Source organism: Tachyglossus aculeatus, chromosome 15 (genome assembly GCF_015852505.1).
Source record: "Tachyglossus aculeatus isolate mTacAcu1 chromosome 15, mTacAcu1.pri, whole genome shotgun sequence".
Classification (NCBI taxonomy): Eukaryota; Metazoa; Chordata; class Mammalia; order Monotremata; family Tachyglossidae; genus Tachyglossus; species Tachyglossus aculeatus.
In genome coordinates this window covers 7,023,327-7,045,944 of record NC_052080.1, presented here as the reverse complement: position 1 = coordinate 7,045,944, position 22,618 = coordinate 7,023,327, and the positions used below count along the sequence as shown (strand labels likewise).

General features: G+C 43.6%; 2 protein-coding genes across 8 annotated transcripts in view; both read right to left on the bottom strand.

Annotated features, from left to right (window-relative positions):
- ASB11 (ankyrin repeat and SOCS box containing 11) overlaps window positions 1-9,973 on the bottom strand; it is a 35,038-nt gene extending 25,065 nt beyond the window's left edge. For 4 of the 5 annotated variants that reach the window (XM_038757416.1, XM_038757411.1, XM_038757413.1 and 1 more), the window contains exons 1-3: window positions 9,386-9,973; window positions 8,459-8,584; window positions 1,323-1,402 (exon numbers count right to left, since the gene is read on the bottom strand). In XM_038757416.1, the coding sequence (XP_038613344.1) occupies window positions 1,323-1,402; window positions 8,459-8,584; window positions 9,386-9,560 (381 nt within the window). In that variant the 5' untranslated portion in view covers window positions 9,561-9,973. The remainder of the gene's footprint in view (window positions 1-1,322; window positions 1,403-8,458; window positions 8,585-9,385) is intronic. The other variant, XM_038757412.1, reaches the window with a different exon arrangement.
- A 349-nt stretch (window positions 9,974-10,322) lies between these two features.
- On the bottom strand, window positions 10,323-22,348 carry PIGA (phosphatidylinositol glycan anchor biosynthesis class A). Of its 3 annotated transcripts, XM_038757417.1 has the most exons (7): window positions 20,742-22,348; window positions 17,727-17,859; window positions 16,050-16,182; window positions 14,956-15,162; window positions 13,636-13,898; window positions 13,221-13,269; window positions 10,323-10,534 (listed from the first exon to the last, which is right to left on the bottom strand). In XM_038757417.1, exons 1-7 carry the CDS (start codon window positions 21,478-21,480, stop codon window positions 10,469-10,471), a joined length of 1,590 nt encoding a protein of 529 aa, XP_038613345.1. In that variant the 5' UTR covers window positions 21,481-22,348; the 3' UTR covers window positions 10,323-10,468. The 3 variants fall into 3 exon arrangements, with proteins under 3 accessions (XP_038613345.1, XP_038613346.1, XP_038613347.1); XM_038757418.1 differs by lacking the exon at window positions 13,221-13,269; XM_038757419.1 differs by having other exon boundaries at window positions 10,323-13,898.
- Window positions 22,349-22,618: the final 270 nt, after the last annotated feature.

Sequence of the window (22,618 nt, the reverse complement as noted above, 5' to 3'; positions counted from 1 at the left end):
AAGAACTAGATTTTGTGAACCAGAGAAATGATGGTAACCACAGAAATTACAGTTAATACAATCTCTTCCTGGTTTAATATGTTTTGAGGAAGAAATAGAAAGCAGTGGAGTGTCTGAAATTGACTTGGCTGCCAACACATTCCCATTCTGTAAAAATTGACAGAGCTTATAGCAGCAAACATTAGGACTAGTCATTAAGATTAAATAAGGAGGCAAGTGTGACAGTATTGAAAATTAAACTCTAATGCAATTTCTTCTCACCTTCCTTAAACTCTATCAGGGCCAATGAATCTTCAGTAAAGGCTGAAATTAAGGCATCATCTACAAGCATTTATAACCCACCTAGGCTTTCAGGGATAAAATGCGGCAAACTAAGGTAGTGGTATCTGGCCTATTGAAGAGGTATGCAGGGGCTTGCTTCCTCCGTTGATACTGCTTTCTGCTGGGAGTCATTATTAGTGCTTTTGCAAGTTTTTTAAGAAGTGGAATTTGCCAAAAAGGTTAATTTCCAGTACTCCCTAGGATGATGTAATGGGCTTGAAACAAGAGCCTGTTGTCTTCAGTTGCCTCTAAGACCCCATGTCTGATGAAAGAACAGTGTGGACAGAAATCAGTTGCTGGTTTGCTGCTAGCCCAAGTGCAGTGGGGAATAAGTTGTGTTTTTTAGAAAAATGGTGCTTAAAAAAAGTGGGTTGATTACATCACTACTGAGCTTCTTTTGCATGGAGTGCCCACCAGTACAAGTAGCAATACTAAATTATCTAATATGATAGGTTCACTGTGCACAAAGTATTCACATTCAATCAAGGCAATTATGAACTCATAGACCTTATGATTCAGTGTATTTTGGTCTTTGATTGATGGAGGTTTTTTTTGGAGAGGGGTGGGGAGCAGTGGGGGAATATGTACAATTTGGGAGCATACCTTCAAACCACTTTAAAGATATTTTTTATGTTCTGAGAATTAGAGAAGTCCCATGGTAACTATCAGGGTGAAGGAAATCTCCAAGGGATGTGATGGTCTACCGGTTCTTCTATAATCTGGTTTGCAGTGAATTTGAGAAAGCACTGAATAAAGGCAGGAGAATAGAATGCAAATCACAGGTGTACAAATGTACAAGAGAAAGAAATGGGAGGGAAAGTATGGAGACAGCAAGAAGAGATACCACAGGAGGGGGAAACAGTTAGGAGAGATGAGAGAAAACAGAGGAGTAGGAGCAGAGTGAATGAATACTTCAGAAGACATACAACTGAGCTATGGCCCGACTAGGATAAGATGCAAGGAATAATCCATGAGAGGTATCACAACAATTATCAAGTTACCTGTGCAAGTAAATTTTTGAGGGACAGCAGGCGTCCTTGAGATGCAGCTTCATGAAGCGGTGATCGATCAGCCCAGCAATCTGAAACACACAAATAATAACAATAAAAAAAATCAACAAATCCAACAAGAACCTAGCAATTTCATCACCTTATCCAGAAACTATAATGGTAATGTGTAATCTCTGGCAGTGCAGATGAGATACAAATTTACACCCTTTATTGAATCTTCAAAGTGGACAATCTCCAATTATGCACTCTGTATGGAGCAATCTCTCATTCAGGGCAGAGGTAGTCATCTAGTAAATTATATCTCCAATACTTTAAATAGCCTTAATGAGTTGAACAAAGTTCACGCATCTACAAAGTGCCCAACTCAAGGGAATGCTACATAATGTAAACAGTAATTCGGGGCCTGGGGAAGGGGGAACGGGATAAAAACTACAGGCCTTGGTAATAACCCTAATAATTCAACCAATTCTTTTCATGACTGCATAGTCAACTGTGCTTCACTTTGGTTATACAGATCTGGTGGCCAAATGTGAATTAGTCAGGAGATTTAGAACCACTGTTACAATTTATCCGTGCCTGGCTAGGAAGAGAATGTGAGCGGAACACACAAACCAATAGCCCTATCTTCAATTCCTCTCTATCGGAGGCCTGACTCCACTGCTTGTCTGCTAAGTGACCTTGGTCAAATCACTTAACTTCTCTTTACCTCAGTTACCTCATCTGTAAAACAGGGATTAAGGTTGTGAGGCTTATGTCAAACACGGACTGTGTCCAACCTGATTATCTCCCATCTAATACAGGATTTAGTACAATGGCTGCACATAGTAAGTTCTTAACAACTAATACCCTACTGAGAGCTCACCTCCTCCAGGAGGCCTTCCCAGACTGAGCCCCCTCCTTCCTCTCCCCCCCTCCCCGCCACCTTACCTCCTTCCCTTCCCCACAGCACCTGTATATATGTATATATGTTTGTACGTATTTATTACTCTATTTTACTTGTACATATTTATTCTACTTATTTTATTTTGTTAATATGTTTTGTTTTGTTCTCTGTCTCCCCCTTCTAGACTGTGAGCCACTGTTGGGTAGGGACCATCTCTATATGTTGTCAACTTGTACTTCCCAAGCGCTTAGTACAGTGCTCAATAAATACAATTACTGTCACTCGCCCTGCTGACCTCACCATGAACTTTCAGTTCCCTTGCTCCCAACTGCCATTCCCATTCCTCACCTTCCCCTTCCCCTCTCCCACCCAGCTGTTTCCCTCCCTCTCACCCACCAAGACCGCTCCCCCTCAACCCCTACCAAGGATTCCTCTGTACCAACGCAGGTCCTCTGCTTCTCCCTCCCGACCCCCCTCCTCCCCTTCTCCCCGCCCCCACCCCATCCCAGTTCTCCTTTCCCATCGCCACCCCCCTTCCCACTCTCCCCGCCCTGGCCCCCGCCAACTCATCCCAATCCAAACCCTCCCCACCCCTCGCACCCTTCCCCCTCCCTCCCCACCCTCGACAGCTGATGCCAAGTGTGGCCTCTGGAACCCCCCGCTCCGTTTTAAGTAAGATTCCTTTCATCCTGGACCTTTTCCTTTCCAGTTCTCTACTCCTCCTCGCCCTAACTGAAACATGGCTGTCGTCGGACGACACGGTCTCTTCTGCTGCTCTCTGCAGTGCAGGCCTCTTCTTCTCCCACTCCCCCAGACTCACTGGAAAAGGAGGAGGTGTCGGTTTCCTTCTCGCCCCCCAATGTCGCTTTCGCACTATCCCTCCTCCCCCTTCCCTTTCCTTCCCCTCCTTTGAAGCCCACATTATTCGCCTCTACCACCCCCTCCAGATTCTTGTAGCCGTCATCTACCGCCCTCCGGGCCCCACTTCCAACTTCTTTAACGACTTTGACCCCTTCCTCACATTCCTTCTCTCCTTCTCCATGCCCACTCTGATCCTTGGAGACTTCAATATCCACATGGATATCCCTAACGACTCCTCTGCCGCCCGCCTTCTATCTCTCCTTGACGCTGCCAACCTCTTCCTCCACCCCACCTCACCCACTCACCAACTTGGTCATACCCTCGACCTCATCATCTCCTACCGCTGCACTGTGTCCACCCTCACCAACTCTGTGATCCCTCTCTCTGATCATAATCTTCTCACCTGCCTCCTCACTCACACTCCTTTCCCCTGTAAATCCGTATTACTCCCTCACAGAGATCTCCGCTCTCTGGACCCCACCCATCTTTCGGAGCGCCTCACACCCCACCTCGCCGCCCTCGCCTCTCTACCCAGTCTTGATGATCAGATTACTGCTCTCAACTCTACCCTTTCTACTCAGCTAGACTCGCTCGCTCCCCTTTCCCTTCGCCGCTCTCGCACCACTAACCCACAGCCCTGGATCACTGCCACTGTCCGCCTCCTTCGCTCTTATGCTCGAGCTGGCGAAAGTCTAAACACCATGCCAACCTCGTTCACTTCAAGTTTATCCTTTCCTGCCTTAACTCAGCCCTCTCTTCTGCCAGACAAAACTATTTCTCCTCCCTTATTGACACCCATGCCCATCACCCCCGCCAGCTCTTCCGCACATTCAACTCCCTTCTCAGGCCCCCGGTTCCTCCCCCTCCTCCTTCCCTCACCCCCAACGATCTGGCCTCCTACTTCATTAACAAAATTAAATCCATCAGGTCCGACCTCCCCAAAGTCTCTTCCCCCCTTTCTCCAACCCCCCGGCTCTCAACATTCTCTGCTACTCTCCCATCCTTCCCAGTGGTATCCTCAGAGGAACTCTCCTCCCTCCTCTCAAGTGCTACTCCGGCCACCTGTGCTTCTGACCCCATTCCCTCTCATCTTATGAAATCTCTCGCTCCATCCCTTCTCCCCTCCTTAACTTCCATCTTCAACCGCTCACTCTCCACTGGTTCCTTCCCCTCTGCCTTCAAACATGCCCATGTCTCTCCCATCCTAAAAAAACCCTCTCTTGACCCCACCTCACCTTCTAGTTATCGTCCCATATCCCTCCTACCATTCCTTTCCAAACTCCTTGAACGAGTTGTCTACACGCGCTGCCTAGAATTCCTCAACAACAACTCTCTCCTCGACCCCCTCCAGTCTGGCTTCCGTCCCCTTCATTCCACGGAAACTGCGCTCTCAAAGGTCACCAATGACCTCCTGCTTGCCAAATCCAACGGCTCATACTCTGTCCTAATCCTCCTCGACCTCTCAGCTGCCTTTGACACTGTGGACCACCCCCTTCTCCTCAACACGTTATCTGACCTTGGCTTCACAGACTCCGTCCTCTCCTGGTTCTCCTCTTATCTCTCCGGTCGTTCTTTCTCAGTCTCTTTTGCAGGCTCCTCCTCCCCCTCCCATCCTCTTACTGTGGGAGTTCCCCAAGGTTCAGTGCTTGGTCCCCTTCTGTTCTCAATCTACACTCACTCCCTTGGTGACCTCATTCGCTCCCACGGCTTCAACTATCACCTCTACGCTGATGACACCCAGATCTACATCTCTGCCCCTGCTCTCTCCCCCTCCCTCCAGGCTCGCATCTCCTCCTGCCTTCAGGACATCTCCATCTGGATGTCCGCCCGCCACCTAAAGCTCAACATGTCGAAGACTGAGCTCCTTGTCTTCCCTCCCAAACCTTGTCCTCTCCCTGACTTTCCCATCTCTGTTGACGGCACTACCATCCTTCCCGTCTCACAAGCCCGCAACCTTGGTGTCATCCTCGACTCCGCTCTCTCATTCACCCCTCACATCCAAGCCGTCACCAAAACCTGCCGGTCTCAGCTCCGCAACATTGCCAAGATCCGCCCTTTCCTCTCCATCCAAACCGCTACCCTGCTAATTCAAGCTCTCATCCTATCCCGTCTGGACTACTGCACTAGCCTTCTCTCTGATCTCCCATCCTCGTGTCTCTCTCCACTTCAATCCATACTTCATGCTGCTGCCCGGATTATCTTTGTCCAGAAACGCTCTGGACATATCACTCCCCTCCTCAAAAACCTCCAATGGCTACCGATCAATCTGCGCATCAGGCAGAAACTCCTCACCCTGGGCTTCAAGGCTCTCCATCACCTCGCCCCCTCCTACCTCACCTCCCTTCTCTCCTTCTACTGCCCAGCCCGCACCCTCCGCTCCTCCACCACTAATCTCCTCACTGTACCTCGCTCTCGCCTGTCCCGCCATCGACCCCCGGCCCACGTCATCCCCCGGGCCTGGAATGCCCTCCCTCTGCCCATCCGCCAAGCTAGCTCTCTTCCTCCCTTCAAGGCCCTGCTGAGAGCTCACCTCCTCCAGGAGGCCTTCCCAGATTGACCCCCTTCTTTCCTCTCCCCCTCGTCCCCCTCTCCATCCCCCCGCCTTACCGCCTTCCCCTCCCCACAGCACCTGTATATATGTATATATGGTTGTACATATTTATTACTCTGTTTATTTATTTATTTATTTATTTTACTTGTACATTTCTATCCTACTTATTTTTTGTTGGTATGTTTGGTTCTGTTCTCTGTCTCCCCCTTTTAGACTGTGAGCCCACTATCGGGTAGGGACTGTCTCTATGTGATGCCAATTTGTACTTCCCAAGCGCTTAGTACAGTGCTCTGCACATAGTAAGCGCTCAATAAATACGATTGATTGATTGATTGATTGAATGAATAATACCATAAAAAAAAAAAAAAGCTTGGTGGGTCAGCAGAGAAATTCTCCCTGCCAGAAAGGGGGCATATGAGCTTAGAAGGCTTTCCTAGGCCTCATGCCTAGAGAGAATTGAGCTCATTCATTTTTTTAAAAAATTAACTTCTCTTCCTGACATCTTTGCTCCCAATTCAATGAATAAAGATCACCAAATAGGCCCTAAACCGATTTGATTACTCAAGAGCTTTCCTGGGCCCCTTAAAGAAAAATAGCTGCACTTGGAATCTGCTGCTAAAATGAGGGTGTTTCCTAATTTCTGGTGCAGCAATCAAAAAAGAGGGTAAAATTTCTGGAAAGCACCTCTTGTAAAGTTAGAAACTCACTAACAAAACTGTTCGCATGGTTTAATTTTCAAAATGTCTACCCTTGATATTTCAGTTTAACCGTATTTCCTTCGAATTACATGCTGCAAGTGACTTTTTATCCTCCTTAATAATAAAATCCAATGAGTCTAAACAAGTTTCACTACCCATATGAGTGATTCATATAATCTCTCTTAAGGAACTAGTCATACTAGATATATTGCTTTCTTATATTTAATTAAATAACCTTTAAGCATATCATGTGACAGATTTATCCAAAAAACATATTCTATTACCCATGCCATCTGTTGAACATGTCGTCAGACTCCACCCTGTCACTGTTCCTTCCTTTTTGCAGTTTGAAATTTTAGTGTTTGTGGACAAATAAGGACTAAATATTATTTGGCACTCAGGTATTTGTTTCCATCCCTTTAAGGGAAAATCCAACTAAATTTTTCAATTTGTCAAATGAATTCTTTAAGCAGTTAGCAGAAATAATTTTCTTTAGAGAGAAGTCAATTTTTTTCAAGTATTTGGCAGATGCTCTGCATTCCTCAGCTACAAATACATTTTGATAAGAGTTTATTCAACAAACTTGTTTACTCACTCATGAAGAGGTGTATGGGAGATGAGTAAAAATGGTTTGTTTGATTCCTAATTTAAATTTTTCCAGTGCTGGGTCAGCACTATATCCTTTAACCCAAACTCTTCCCGACTCCCCATCCATGTAGAGGCGGAGCAGGCAGTCAAAATTCTGAAGTGGGGCAGATCCCGAGAACTCTAAGGGAGAAGAATGTGCTCACCTGCCCTAAACACATTGGGGACAAACCTGGAGAATGGCCACTGAGATGTCCTGCCAGGGATTAAGTTAAAACAGCAACCCCTGCATCTTCTGTACAGTACTCGCCCAAGTGTTTAGTAATAAAAAGTTACAAAGAAAGTTGAAGCCATAAAATTTTTGTTATGCTTTAGGTTAACATATATTCCCACTCCTCCGCTATTCTGCTGTGTGACCTTGGGCAAGTCACTTAACTTCCCTATGCCTCGGTTCCCTCATCTGTAAAATGGGGATTAAGACTGTGAGCCCTATGTGGGACAGGGACTGGGTTCAACTCGATTATCTTATATCTACCCCAGTGCCTAAAGAGTGCCTGGTACATAGTAAGCACTAAACAAATGCCACAATTATAATTATTATTATTATATTCTCATTCATCTAGTATTGGGTGACTATTTGTAAGTAATTTTATATTTATCTCCTGTTTTAGAGTGCAAGCTCCTTGTGGGCAGGGAAAATGTCATTTCTTGAGCTCAATGAACTCACTATACCATCTACCAACCTTCTATCTATATAATCTTCATGGAACAGTGGAAAGACTAAATTATCATTACAACGGAGTCTCATAACGTGGAGCTTAACAAATTCATTCAAGGCACTGAACACAGCTAGTGGCCTCTAAGAATCTGAAATTACGAATGAACGTACACAGTTACTCACATAAATAACTTTCCACTTAAGGCAATACATAAATTTAAAGTGCTGCCAATCTATACTACAGAACACAACTCCATGCAGGTTCATCTTGGAGGCTAATTTCCTTCCAGAGACCTGGATCCAGTCCTGGGATTGAGTAAAGGGCAAGGAAACGGAGGAAACAGGGATATGGGGGTACCTCTTCTTCTGGAGAGACACCTCCAGACTTAGCTTTTAGGGACTGCCATTGCATAGAAAGAACAACATACATAAACTTCTGAGCTCCTCAAATTTTAAATAGAAAAAAATCATGAATATTTAAAGACTGTATTAATTTTAAATGGCCTTTCCAGAAACCTGACACAGCTCTAATGATTTTTTTTTTAGAAAACTTTTACTTGGAGATAATATACTGGTAAAGATAAGACTGTTTTAAATAACTTGACTATTCCTGACTTTCTTGATCTTTAAGTGCTTATTTTAAAACATAAGAATATATTAATTATTACTGAACAGGTACTGAGCATCTACATGGTGCTAGGAAGATCGTTAGATTAGTCATTTCTCTCTTTTTGAGGGTCTTCTAACCTAGTCAACCACATTTTAACCTCACATGCATAATTTAGAACAAAAAAACAATTGTGAATTTGCAGATTGTTCAAGGCAACCTACCTCCCTGAATTGAATGACAAATGTAGTCCCCGAAAGAAATCTCTTTCCACACACTGGATATTGCTGCTTGAACTTCATACTTCTGCTTGGTTTCCCCAGTTAGATTAAGCATTTCTACTGTTTCATCTGGAGGTTACAGAGAATTGACACTTCTTTCCGCCAGTGTGAAATCTTGTCTAGGTCACTAGTGGCCACACACATCACATGCCCATTTCGAAAAAAGTATCCTGTTTAGAAATCTGAAAGTGGATACTTCCAAATAAAGCATGATGTAATCAATAACCTTTGCAAATACCAAAACAGAAAGGAGTATGAAAAACTTAAACCATAAATTATGTTCAAAGGGAACTTTATTTAATAAACATTTAACATTACTGTAAAGATATATGCTACTTTTAAAATTAAATCCTCTTCAGGAATGTGGGTAAGGAGGAGAAGAGGAAGGGAGTTTAAGGGCATTTCTATTTTTCTAGCTTCTTGGAAAGAATTCCAAACTACAAGCTGAAATAAATCCATCAGTAACAGTAGTTTATTGAGGAAATTTCACATGGTGACATCTGAAACCTAGAACTATTGTAAAATCTCAGCATTTTAGTTTGCTAACAACATGGCTTCCTAATGCACTTTTTAGGAATAACAGTTTTGCTGACCATCTTCTTCTTTTGAAAGGTCATACAGGCAATTGTCAGTGTTAACTGTTAATGTTTCACACTGTTATCATGCAGCATGGCTGAGAAAAATTCCACATATTAAATGTTCTCATGGTAATCCCATTTATTGGCTTTAAATGGTATGTATTTAATTTCTTGAGCCCATAACTAAAGAACAATATCAAATTTTTATAGGAATCACAATTATTAGCTAATTATTCTGACACTACAATTATATTTGCTTATATGTATACACACACACAAATATATATTTTACCTCCTCCATAGATTTCTTCTGCTATCCTGGCAGCCTCCTTTCTGTTCCCCTTGACAATATAGAAATGGGTTAAAAGAGCCAAAAAAACTTTAATTAAAAGCTTAAAGAAAAAAAAGGCAGCAAAAATCGTTACAAAAATGTTTTTAAAACCAAGGGACATAGGACAGTCCTCCATTTTGGTTTACTTTCTGTACAGCTCCTGAGAGCTGCAAAATTTCACCAGGTCATTATTGGTATCATATGACAGCTATTTTAAACTCTAGCACTTGGTGATCCTGTTATGAAGTACTCTCATGGCTAAGATTTATTTTGATGGTGATGTGAACTCTGAATGACAATACTTGAGATGACTAATTTGGATCCCGTACTAAACTAGAGAGCCATCTTTCTGATAGCAAACACTTCACTGAGACACAGCAACCCCAAATAAGGCTTTTAAAAAAGGGACACAGCGAGATGAATCTGAAGGTAAAATTTCAATTTTATGTCCAACAACCCAAACACTCTCAGATCTATTTTACAGACTCAAGGCTTCACTCAGGTACACCTCACAGGGTCTTCCACCCAGCAATTAACCATCTAAAAATAACCCTTTAATATAGGTACTTACTGTATGAACAACATTAATAGTGGAATACTGTCTAATGATTCCTTCTGAATACAAGAATTCAAGAAAAAGTAAGTGATTATCAAACCAAAGAATGACCCCAAACCACTCTGTTCTTTGAATAAACCTTTAATTTTCATAATTGCATACGGAAAATCTTAGCCACAAAGACAGTTTAATTTGAATCTATCCGTGTTCTCTTGCAATGCTGGGAAACATGAATACCGTGGAGGCTTGTTAAAATACTTCAAAAAAATAAGTCTGAATCTCTCTAAGTATTTCACAGTGAACATCTCATGTGCCGGCTATAATTATAAAGTTTATGTTGTGGAGGGGGAATGTGGACAAAATTCCCAAGTCGTAATGCCATAAAAGTTGTTACCTGGTGCTTCACCAACCTCACCCCAGCAGGAGAAGGCTTCGGGGATCAGAATGTATTTTGAGTCCTTCCTCCGGGAGGGAGGGCCTGAAAGAAGTCAGGTGCACGCAGTTTCGCCGGAACCTTTCCGTACGCTCTTCCTAGGCAGTCGGTCCTGGCAGGGCTGAGTTGGGAAGCGACCAGGTCACCAACAGGGAATATTTTACGAATCCGAGCAGCAGCAGGTTGTCATTCGAGTTAAGTTAGAGGGTTCGGTGATTACAGGAGTGTGATCTTACATGTGGCTAGGATTCAATTAACAAGCTTCTGAAGATACTCTATTCCTTATGTTTCAGCCCTTGCTAGCCCTCTGAAGACCTATGCAAACCAACCCTAATGCTAGTCTGGACTGTGGAAACTTCCACTGTCCTAGCAAATGGAAAAACTACGCTTTTACTGTACTTCTTATGTCATTAAGCGGCTGGATGAGGCAATGTATACAATTATTGAAGAGATTACTGATTATTAGCTGAAGGACAGTTTTTTAAAAAAAATACTGGGGTATTTTACTGGTGGTTTAAATGGTTTAATTTTAAGATCTTCCTCTTGGTATTCTTTTCCCCCAATAAGCCCATAAGAGGGCTTATTGGTGCATTATCAAAAGAAGAATGCTTCCTTTTATAAATTCTGCTTTTAAATGCAGATTAAGAGCACCACAAAATATTTATATATAAAAATTAATCAGTCCTTGGAGTTACATTCAGTTAAAAATCAATAATTTATTTTTTAAAATAAGCAACTTGTGAGTTACATCTGCAAGCAAGCTCTGAGTCTTTATTAATCTTCAAAAAAATTACTCAATGGAAAAATTTTGAAATTCCAAAATATTTTCAACAATGCCAGAGTCACTAGATCTTGAAGCTTTGTATTTAGGGCACACATTTCCAGAACGAAGAAACATGCCCAAGTGTAACAGAGTTAATCGTAAATTAAATTGTGCACTTTAATGGAAACAAAACTAATATTTTGGGGTTTTTTCCATCAATATTGGCCCTACTGTACCTGTTATGTCAACCACCACCATAGTTCAACAAGCTCAATTTTAGGATATTTTAGTTTCTTATTATCAAGATAAGTCCACTTCAAAGAAACGTAAATTCTAGATTTCATAAAACTGTATTCTGTTCACTAAACCATTTTCAGTTAAAATATATATATATGTGTGTGTGTATATATATATATACATATACATATATATATATACACAGTATGATACCTATGCACCACCATGAGTGCCAAGTTAAAAGACTTGAATAAAGCAAACTTTCATGAGTTCCCCAAAAAAGTTCTGCGTGTTACACAATTTGAATAACAACCAACTGGACTAAGTATAAGTGCAGCAACTCTTCATTTTAAATGATTCATTCAAAAAAACTATGGATACTTTTTGGTTTATGGTCCAATGTAAAGACAGTTGTTCCTTAAAAATTCAAAGCAGTATTCATTCAATGAGAGATCATGTAGGTTGTTTGGGGTTAGAAAACCCATGGCTCTGAAGCAAAAAAATATCATACTGAGTACACAGGTTTACTGGCCAGATCCATCAACGGTGACTATTACCTGAAAAACTGTTAAGTGGGGTGCTGGGAAGCAAAAATCCCGGGGAAAAGGCTAGCGAGCCATTTTTGACCCTAGATAGTCAAATGGAAGCTAGATCACATTTGACAGCAACTAAACATGTCTAAATGGTTAAGACATCACCATTTTCGGCATCCCTTGTTCATTCTGCTCAGGAAAAGCTACAACTCTGAGGCACTGACCAGCCAGAGAGAAGAACAAATGGAAGTTTGCAAAGTGTGCCCCTGCATACATTCGTCTCAAAACAGTGATATCGGTCGCTAGGGTTCTTCATTTTTTAAGTCAGTTAACATTTCGAGAAAGACATTCAAAAAAGGAATGAGTTTTTCAAATAAAATGGCCCAACTGCACAAACTTTCAAATATAATTTTAAATACAAGAGGGAATTGCAGGCAGAAGCATCTGATGAGCCGAGTGAGTTCAGCACCAATGTACTGTTCAGCCGGAATGTGATAGGAGTATTTCCAAGACTGAGTTGGACTCTTGGGAAAAAAAAAAAAAAGTCTTTCCACACCAGGGGTTCTATTTAGTAATTACTCCTAAACTATAGTAGTAACTTAGTGACCCAAAAGAGACATCCCACTTTCCCAACTGTCCAACTTAGTTCAAGGGCTGTGTTTCTCAAAGGCTGTTGGGGGAGTGGGTCTTTCTCCAGGGAACCCAGAAACTGGTGCTGCAGGCGGCTGGGTACTGAGGGCTTTAGCGGCAGCAGCACTTAGTTAAGAGAAAAACAACCTTCCTCCATAACTTTTCCAAACTAAGAGTTAGCTCAAGTCGGATCCCAGCCAACAAATCCAACCCACCACCACCGATTCTTTCTAGGACACTCCCTGACCTCAGCTACTAATTCTAACTACAAACAAAAGCTGTACTCTCCCCTTTACCTGCACCTTCAATCAACTGAATGGTATCTGAGCACTTACTGTGAGCAGATCACTGTACTAAGCACTTGGGAGAGAACAACAGTTAGTAGACTTTTTCCCCCCCTATAAGGAGTTTACAGTCTAGAGAGGGCTTATAGTCTCCTGCCTCTAATTTTTGGGGTAGAAGAAATCACAGAAGACCTCTGGCAGACTGTAGAATTAAAAAAAACAAAACAAGCAAAACAAAACTGCTTTAGGGAGCAGTTAACTCAAGGGCAAAACCTGGCTAATTATTTAACACTTCTTGAATGCAGACATCATGCAATTTGAAAATATTTGTCAAACAATATTCTCTATCAATATACTTACATGAAGTCTTAATTCTGTAAATTTTTTCTGAATATCTGGTGTTTTTTCCCTAAAGAATCAATATTAAAAATTGGCAAAGAAACTCCAGAGAATCAATTTGGCCCATAAATGCCACAAACCCATAAAATAACCTTTTCAAAACACCCATTTTGGAGCATATTTTACAGTCTGAAAAGTTTGTCACCTGAGTAGCTCGACTTCTCCCTTTTACATTTCAAATAAGTGCAAAAAAGTTTCTACTCAAGAAATTGCATAAGTTTAGGTATTCCCCCTCAATATTAAAAATAATCTGAACTCGAGGTAGCACAGTTTACTAAGTCATTCACCCCAAAATTGGACAGTCACTAAACACTTTCTTCAGTAGAACTAAATCTATCCCATATTGAAAATCTTCAAAGTCAGGGGATCTTTCTACCTTGCTTTTGTAATCTCATCATTCTTTCTCCCCTTTTTACTAAAAGAATACTGTCGAGTCCATGCTCCATTTGGTCCTGTGGCATCTACTGCAATGTCAATGGTGGAATCCGGAGTTATCCACCTCAGGAAAAGAAGGAAGAGGAAGCTGAACACCGCAAACAAGGCAAAAATGTAACCAGTTACTGGGCCACAGTGAGATATTAGCCTGTCCAGCCGCTTGTCCATGGAGAGTACAACCTCGCCTGCCACTCGGTCATAAACCTACGGAGGAGAGGAAGAGATTGTGAATTTCTGGACAGTAGTTATCCCTGAGAATTTAGTTACTGTTCGCTAAATATATTTTTCCTTGAGGTTACACACCCATACACACAAATCTTATCTTTTGTACAAAATACTCAAAGCTGTATGATCCAGATCACACAAGTAGGATGGGATAAGTCATTACTGCATTAGAATGAAGGGAATGCTTTTTTCCACCATGAGAATCTGCTAATGGGCCCCCAGGCTCCATGGCTCTTCCTAGAGACAATTTCAAAACCACAGAGTTCAGGACTTGGATGAACACTTAACTTTGCTCCACAATGCCAAGCAACATGGAGGAGTCAGTGGGAAAGCAGGTGGGGGGAATCAGGGAGCCTAATGAAGGTGATAGGGGTTGAGTGCAATGACAATTAGAGAAGCTGTAGGTAGTGGTTACCTTTCCGGGCAATCATTTTGAAGAAGAAATATAAGGAAAGAAAATAAAGCTCTTTCAAGATTACATGAAAAGAGCTAAAGTAATTTCAAGTTTAAGTTTTCTGAGCTGAAAAAGATTATTGTTCGCTTATAGTTCCTAGAGATCACATACCTGTGAGAGGAAAAAAAAAAATCCCCGTTTTGACCACCTCAGTCTGAAACCGGGGTAGCCAAACTGCAAGTCACGAGCCACATTTGGCTCACAGTGAAAGCCACGTAAAAGGTCCTTTATTGTTTCACTGACAGCGGCGACAACAGCAAGCTGCAATGTTCTGCTGCTTCGCTCCCTCCGGTGGCTAGAATAACCACATCCCTCACACACCGAGGTCTGGGTCAGGAAAGGGTAGCGCACTTGGGCCCACCCTACTTCCCTCTTCCCCCTCTCCCCATCCCCCCTGCCACCCAATCCCAGATGTCCCTTTGTTTGCTCCTGAAGCTCACCATACTCTCCACAGAAAGGGAACAATTTGGTTAAAAATGTCACCAGAATGTTTCAACAAATGACTTCATGCATCCTTTTTATGAAATATCCCCAACCTGATACAATCCTCAATGTTGGCAAATGCCCAGAATCTGTACATACTTTCTCAGTTCTCTCTGCAACATTCCTCCACGTATAGAAAGTCTTCACTCGATCATGGATTTTTTCTGGAGCTGGCAGTGTTCCTGACTTCAGTTTCGAAATTGCCTTTTCCAAGCCATCACACAAAGACTTTACAGAAGGTTCACATAAGATGATAAGATTTTCTGGGAGAACCTCAGGAATTCCACCAACTCTGGTACTGACAACCTTAAAAGGCAAGAACAGAACATAGGGGCTCCTAAAAGATCCTTTCATAGGCAGGACATATACAAGCCAATGTCTAATCAGAAGTCAGAAGCACACTGTGAAAGTTACTGGTGGTTTCAAAAAGGCTTGCCTTTTATTTAGGTGTTGACTCTGGATAGAGCTTAGAAGATCTGAAATCTACAGTCCAACTCAGGGGAGGAAACAGAGGAAATGCTGTTCTCTTATTCCCTGGGGGATGTGTTCTTGTAAAACCCAGGGTTTGGAAAACTCATGTTACAGTGCTCATCTATCTGATTCCACGTGCACAACTCTTTTGATACTATCACCAAAAAGGTGTGTATTGTAGAAAAGGAATGCTGTCCAATTCTGCCATCACATTCTAACCAAAATGACTAATGATAACACACTAAGGCAGAACTGAGTGTCCTTACTTTTAAATCAAAGCAGGGTAGTTAACTTAGATTTGCACGGACTACTTCATAGTCACATATTTCAAGTTCAGAGAGTGGTATCTGTCAAGTCCTTACAATTGTGCTTAAGTACAAAATATTACAGTACATTCAGACCAACATTTAGGATCTAAAAACTACAAAAGCTTTAAAAGAACATTTTGCTTAAACCAAAAATTGTGGATTATTTGACCTGCTACTTCAAAAACGGATCTGCGGTGACACCCAGAAAATGGCATATGCCTTTTCTCCCAAAGGTTTGTGGAGTTCACAAAAGCAACACAACCGAATCCAGCCAGTTAAAAATTACCTAGGTTAATGAGTTCTGAGTGAAGTTTTACGAGAAGAATGGGATTTTCCGTACCTATCTTAACCTTAAATTGATTAAACATAACCTCTTTTACGCCCCATTCCAAAAGAAATTCCCAAGCACTTTACCTGTAAACCGCAACTAGCAGCTTCAACAATTGCCATACAGAAAGCCTCCGTAAGAGAAGTGTTGAGGAAAATATGTCCCTGTACCAAGACATTTCTAACGTCCTGGTGTTCCAAGGCTCCCAGTAGTCGCACTCTGAATAGAAAACAGAAAGGGGAGATGGAGAAGGAAAGAACTTAAAATGCACCTAAGAGTTTCTCAAAATATGATATTTGAATTATAAATTCAAAGAGCTAAGATTTTTCACTCTTACGGCAACAAAATGAAAGCTCTGGAAAGGTCTGTGCTCTGCTTCGACAGTGCCTGGCTCACAAACACTCCAGTGGCACCCCCAAGCCTTAAAACTCCTGTCCACTGCTTGACTACTTGGGGGTGTTGCACTCCAGGCTCTGCTGCTGCCTCGTTAGGTCTCTCTGCTGGCCTTTTCTGCCTCCCAGAGGCACCATGGGACACCTAGGGTCCAGGAATCAAGATGCCGCAAAAACCCTCCGCGACAGGATTCTACTCCCCAACCACCCCACACACCCCTCTCAGTTAAGTTCAGCCATTCCCAATGTCTACTTTACCCTGGCCACCTGCGGAGAACTGAACTTCATTTTCTGGTTTTATTCATTCATTCAATCGTACTTATTGAGCGCTTACTGTGTGCAGGGCACTGTACTAAGCACTTGGGAAGTACAAGTTGGCAACATACAGAGACGGTCCCTACCCAACAGCGGGCTCACAGTCTAGAAGGGAGAGACAGACAACCAAACAAAACATATTAACAAGAGAAAATAAATAGAATAAATATGTACAAATAAGAGTAATAAATATGTACAAACGTATATACATATATACAGGTGCTGTGGGGAGGGGAAGGAGGTAAGGCAGGGGGATGGGGAGGAGGGGGAGAGGAAGGAGGGGGCTCAGTCTGGGAAGGCCTCCTGGAGGAGGTGAGCTCTCAGTAGGGCTTTGAAGGGAGGAAGAGCGCTAGCTTGGCAGATGTGCAGAGGGAGGGCATTCCGGGCCAGGGGGATGACGTGGGCCGGGGGTCAACGGCGGGACAGGCGGGAACGAGGCACAGTGAGGAGATTAGCGGCAGAGGAGCGGAGGGTGCGGGCCGGGCTGGAGAAGGAGAGAAGGGAAATGAGGTAGGAGGGGGCGAGGTGATGAAGAGCCTTGAAGCCGAGGGTGAGGAGTTTTTGCCTGATGCCTAGGTTGACTGGTAGCCACTATAAGACAATGGGGCAAAATCCAAAGTTCAACTTTTCAAGAGGCTTCCAATGAGACTGCAGCAATACTGGTCCTTTTCCTAACAAAAGTCTGAGCTTTTTTATTTTTTATTTTTACTTTGGCCGCCAAAGGAGTCTAGGAAATTATTAATGTGAATCTGGCACATGAAAACTTTTTCCCAATTAAGTATGATATTTCCTCAAAATATTCATCACCAGATACAGAAAATAATTACTGAAAAGGAAGGGCAAGGGGGATACAGATGGAGGGCCACAACTAGACATCCTGTTTTTTCCTGGATGTAGGTGACCTAGAATCCCTACAGATACGGTTTGAAATATTTACTAACTCCGTTGTTAGGCAAGGAAATGTATTAAACACGGCATCTATACCTGATATGAATACAATGATCTAGATATTTTTACTCACATCTATCAAATGAAACAAGAAACTATAAACAGTACCTGTCATGCAGTTGGTATCTTTCTCGAACTTCTTCCAAAACAATTCTCTTTGGCCCTTCTCCTCCAACAATGAAATGTAAATTTGGATATTTTTGACACAGTTCGGGAATTATGCCGCTAAGCAAATCAGTCCCTAAGAACACAAAATGGGGATGAATTTCCGAGAAATATTAAACTTCACACCTTATTCATGGACTAGAAATCTAAAAATGCCGAGCCACTACTCAAAGTAGATCCATTACCAGAATCTGAGTCTGGTGAGTGGGCAGAAAATGCTATCCATGTTCAAATGTTCTGGTTTACTGAAAAATTGCTTTCATACATTTAAATGACCTAAAATAAGAAGGGCAAAAACTACCTTAGAACTCCATACAGCAACCATCTAACCCGCATCAGTCCTAATTTAATACTCAGTCCTCCCACAAGGTGTGGTTTTTACTCTGCTTTGGATAGGACACTTAGGCAATGCTCTTCTGACAACATGCCTGGCGCTGTAGAATGCAAAGCAACGTTGGTAGAAACGGCTGTGTACACAGCAGTGATCAAAATGAAGGAACTACAACTTAGGCAGGGTTCATCAAGAACATAACCTCTTGTTATAGAACTAAGTGAATTCATATTTATAAACAACAAAAACTGATATTTTAAGTACAATGTAGGCTAACTTCGAGGTATGTCTAAATATGAAGCTTTAATATAGCCATTTGTTTGCTTTTCCCCCTAACACGCAAGAAGAAACCGCCAATGAAGTGGGCAAAAAACACAAGTTACAGTCATAGCTACCATTTGACTGAACATCTACTGTTGAAAGGTTCAATATTGGACTTTACCTTTGTGATATTACATTTTTGCCCCTGCAATACTTCCCACTTTTTAATCAAGTGGATTTACAGTGTGGTCTCGTAATCATGTTTAAACCATAAGAGTGGAACAAGGAAAATCCTCCAGATTAATTTTTTTTTCAACTGCCTCCTTCTAAATAATTTTCCCTCTAAAGGCAATTTACCCAGTAGAAGGAAATTATCCAAATTGGAATGTAGGCTAATTCAGAATATCAAATATTCGGGTAATTTTGCATTAGCATTTGCCTCCACTAGACTGCAATCCCGAGGCAGATACCATGTGTTCAACTTCTATTCTCCCGGGGATTTACATCAATGCTGTCCCCACCAAAGTAGGGGAATGCCTGTTGTGGCAATGCCATCAGTGGCGGAGGTTTCTACCCAAAAGAGCCACCTAAGGCATCTCAAATGGTGGACAAGCTCAGCAGGAATCCTGAAAATATAGGATTTTCCGGAGGCCTTCCCAGACTGAGCCCTCTCCTTCCTCATCCCCCTCCCCATCCCCCCACCATATATGTTTGTACATATTTATTACTCTATTTTACTTGTACATATTTATTCTATTTATTTTATTTTGTGAATATGTTTTGTTTTGTTGTCTGTCTCCCCCTTCTAGACTGTGAGCCCACTGTTGGGAAGGGACCGTCTCTATATGTTGCCAACTTGTACTTCCCAAGCGCTTAGTACAGTGCTCTGCACACAGTAAGCACTCAATAAATGCGATTGAATGAATGAATGAAAACATGGTCAGTGAAGCCTAACGTGGCTACTGGGACAAATGTGTGTTGTTATATGGCACAGTACTGGCACTATAAGGTCACTTTGGCTGCAAATGTGTTTTCTAAGTAAGATTTTTGCCAACACCTCATAATGTGCTGCACACCTACCCATCTACTCCCTTGCAGCACACAAACCACCTGCAGTAGAATCAATTCCTTTGCACAGGGTCTCAACCTGAAGCCTCAGGACCAGAGGTCACCCTTCACTGTCAACACAGGGATATCCCCCCACCCCTCATCCACTCAGTACTGAGGGTAGCAGTCATTCAAACAGTATTGACCAACTAAGGGGATAACCAGGATATGGAATAATTGGGACATGGACTGTGTCCAACCGAATTATCCTTTATCTACCCCAGCTCTTAGTAGGGCATCTGGAACATAGTAAGCGCTTAAATACCATTTTGAAAAAGTTAACTAAATGAATCACGTTTTTCAAGTGTTCATACCTTTGAAAGAGCAAACTTTCCTGAATGCCTAATGTCAATAGTAGAGAATGGCACATTGTGGTTCACACCAGCCACTTCCTTACCCCCTCACACTTCCTCTTGCGGTGGCCCTGGAGGTCGTAGAATGGAGGCTTGCTTCCCACTTCTCAAATAAGGAAGAGCCCCAAAGCTACCACTGTATCTTAGGCTGAATAATAATAATAGTAATAATGACAACATTTATTAAGCGCTTACTATGTGCAAAGCACTGTTCTAAAGGCTGGGGAGGTTACAAGGTGATCAGGTTGTCCCACGGGGGGCTCACAGTCTTCATCCCCATTTTACAGAGGAGGGAACTGAGGCCCAGCGAAGTTAAGTGACTTGCCCAACGTCACACAGCTGACAAATGGCGGGGTCGGAATTTGAACCCATAACCTCTGACTCCAAAGCCCATGCTCTTTCCGCTGAACCACGCTGCTTCTGAACGGGAAGGAAGTCCCAGCTGGGCCCTTAAAAGCTCTTATTCATTTAAACCACCCCATCAAAAATTTGCAACCCACAAACATTAAATTTAACCCCCCAAAATGTTTCTGCATTTGAATTTTGACCTACCCCTTCTTCCCATTGGGCAACTTCAGGAAAAGGCACAATTCGGTTCTCCTGAGCAGTGTTCTGTACAGAGTAGTAAGCACTCAATATATACAACTGATTATTCTTGATGAGTTTCTCCTTTACATCTACTCAACAGAACACCACTGGACTTTCTTCTAAACAGGCAGTTTTGTCTTCAAATGGATCTAACTTCTCTTTTTGGATTTAAAGAATCTCAGACCTTTCAGTTCTAACACCTTACAAGTACATTACTATAAACAATTAAGAGTAGAACAGTCCTCACAACCTGGTGGTACACAATTTTCTACAAAGAATTTTTACGCCAAGTGCAGTTTCAGTTTGGGACTTCATTACCTTTTCTGTAAACAAGCCTGCTGACAACAACAATAGTTATTACACTATCGTCCCTTCTAAACGGATCTGGAGTGAAGTCGGTGGGGTCTACGGCATTGGGGATGACCGACACTATCTCTGGATTCAGTGCTGCTCTTAGGACAGTGTTTTCTTTGCTAGTGTAAGAGACACAGATTATATGGTTCGTGTCACAGAGTGACACGGTTAGAAGTTTGTTAGTAAGCACGGAGCTGACATCAGCAAATCCAAAAAGAGAATGGTCCGTGAAGACTGTCTGTAGCCCCATGGTCTTGGCGTGGAAGAGTGCATCGTGGGCCATGGCAGAAAAAGAACTATGGGAATGGACTATTGTGACTCTCTCTCGAACAAATATGTACCTGAGAAGAGGCAGACTGTGAAAGAGGGTGGTTGCCGTCGATTGATTGTACATAACCTTCAAAGGCAGGTAATACACTTTGAGGCCATTGGTGAGGTAACGGATGCCTTTTCTGTTGCCATACGCGTGGGTGACGATGATGACTTTGTGGCCTCTTTCAATCAGGCACTGGGACAGCTGGTAGATGTGACTTTCCACTCCCCCCATATTTGGATAAAAAAAGTCGGAGACCATGCATATACTATGCATCGGGGGTCCACACGCTGGCCGAATTCCACAGTTCACACGGAAATGCTCGGAAGAGAGAACCCGCCCGTGTCCGCCTACTCCTCTGTGAGCCATACCGAGATGAGATTTAGTCATCAATCCTTCTCGCGGGAATCCAGCGCGTCAGCTGAGAGAAGGGATACAAAGATTCTCAGCGATAGACCAGAACGTGCTCAAAACGACCACTTCTAGCCCCAGGCGTCCCACGACAGGGTTGCGTGGATTAATACCCAAGCAGATGAATGCTTCTTCGTTGACCGAACTCATGTTTCTTCACTGCTGGGCGAAAAGGAAAAAAAAAATGGCTCCAGGAGATAACAGGACTCGGTTCCCAACTTCACACTAAAGCCAAATGGGGGTGGAAACGTCAGTCTTGACAGCATCTGGTTGGCCAACGTGGTGTATCTCTGCCTTGTTCACCACTCAGTTCAAGCCACGCTATCCACAGTATTTGTCCGGTCCGCTAAAAAAGGCCCACCATGACAGTCACGGCCTCCAAGCCCCGTCGCCTAGGCATACGTCCCAACGGTAGAATGGCCAAGACTGCTGTTCTTCCGACGGTCGGTGTCCACTCCGACCGTCTCCGGTTAATTTTCTTTGTCCGGTTGTTTTCCGAGGCCCGGAAGGGCCAGGCCACACGCCAGGCCGCTTTCAGTCCAACCCCGGGAACGGCCCATCCGCCCCTCACAGGGCTGGTTCTCCCTTGGCTCCCGGAATGACTTGCGGCGGGCTTCTCGGCGGCCGACGGGCCAGCTCCGGGGCTACCGGCTCAAGGCGGAGCAAGCCGGCCTGGGGGCCCTCCGTTCTCCCGCCCGCGGAGCTGAGGCGGGGCCAGGCGGCCGCCGGCACTTCCGGCCCGGGGACGGAGACGCGGCTCTTTGGGTGTGTGGCTCTGAAGGCACACGGGAGGGAGGGAGGAAGGAAGGGCGGGCAGTTAGCCCAGGAGACCGGGGGCCGCGGTGCCTCCGACCCCCCCGCGGAGGCGGCCATGACCCCGCCCCGTAATGAGGGGAAGGCCGCGGCCCCCGGCCCGACCAATCAAACGGCCGCGTTCGGGTCACGTGGGGCGGAGCCGCCCAGAGCCATCCCCGGCCGTTGGTGGGCGTGAAGGAGGTTGGGAGTCGTAGTCATGGAGGCCTCGGCTTTCCCTTCGAGCCCTTTCCATCGTCGGGGCGGGGGCGGGGGCGATGGCGACCTGGGCGCTCCGGGCCCGCCTTTCCCCGCCTTTTTCCCC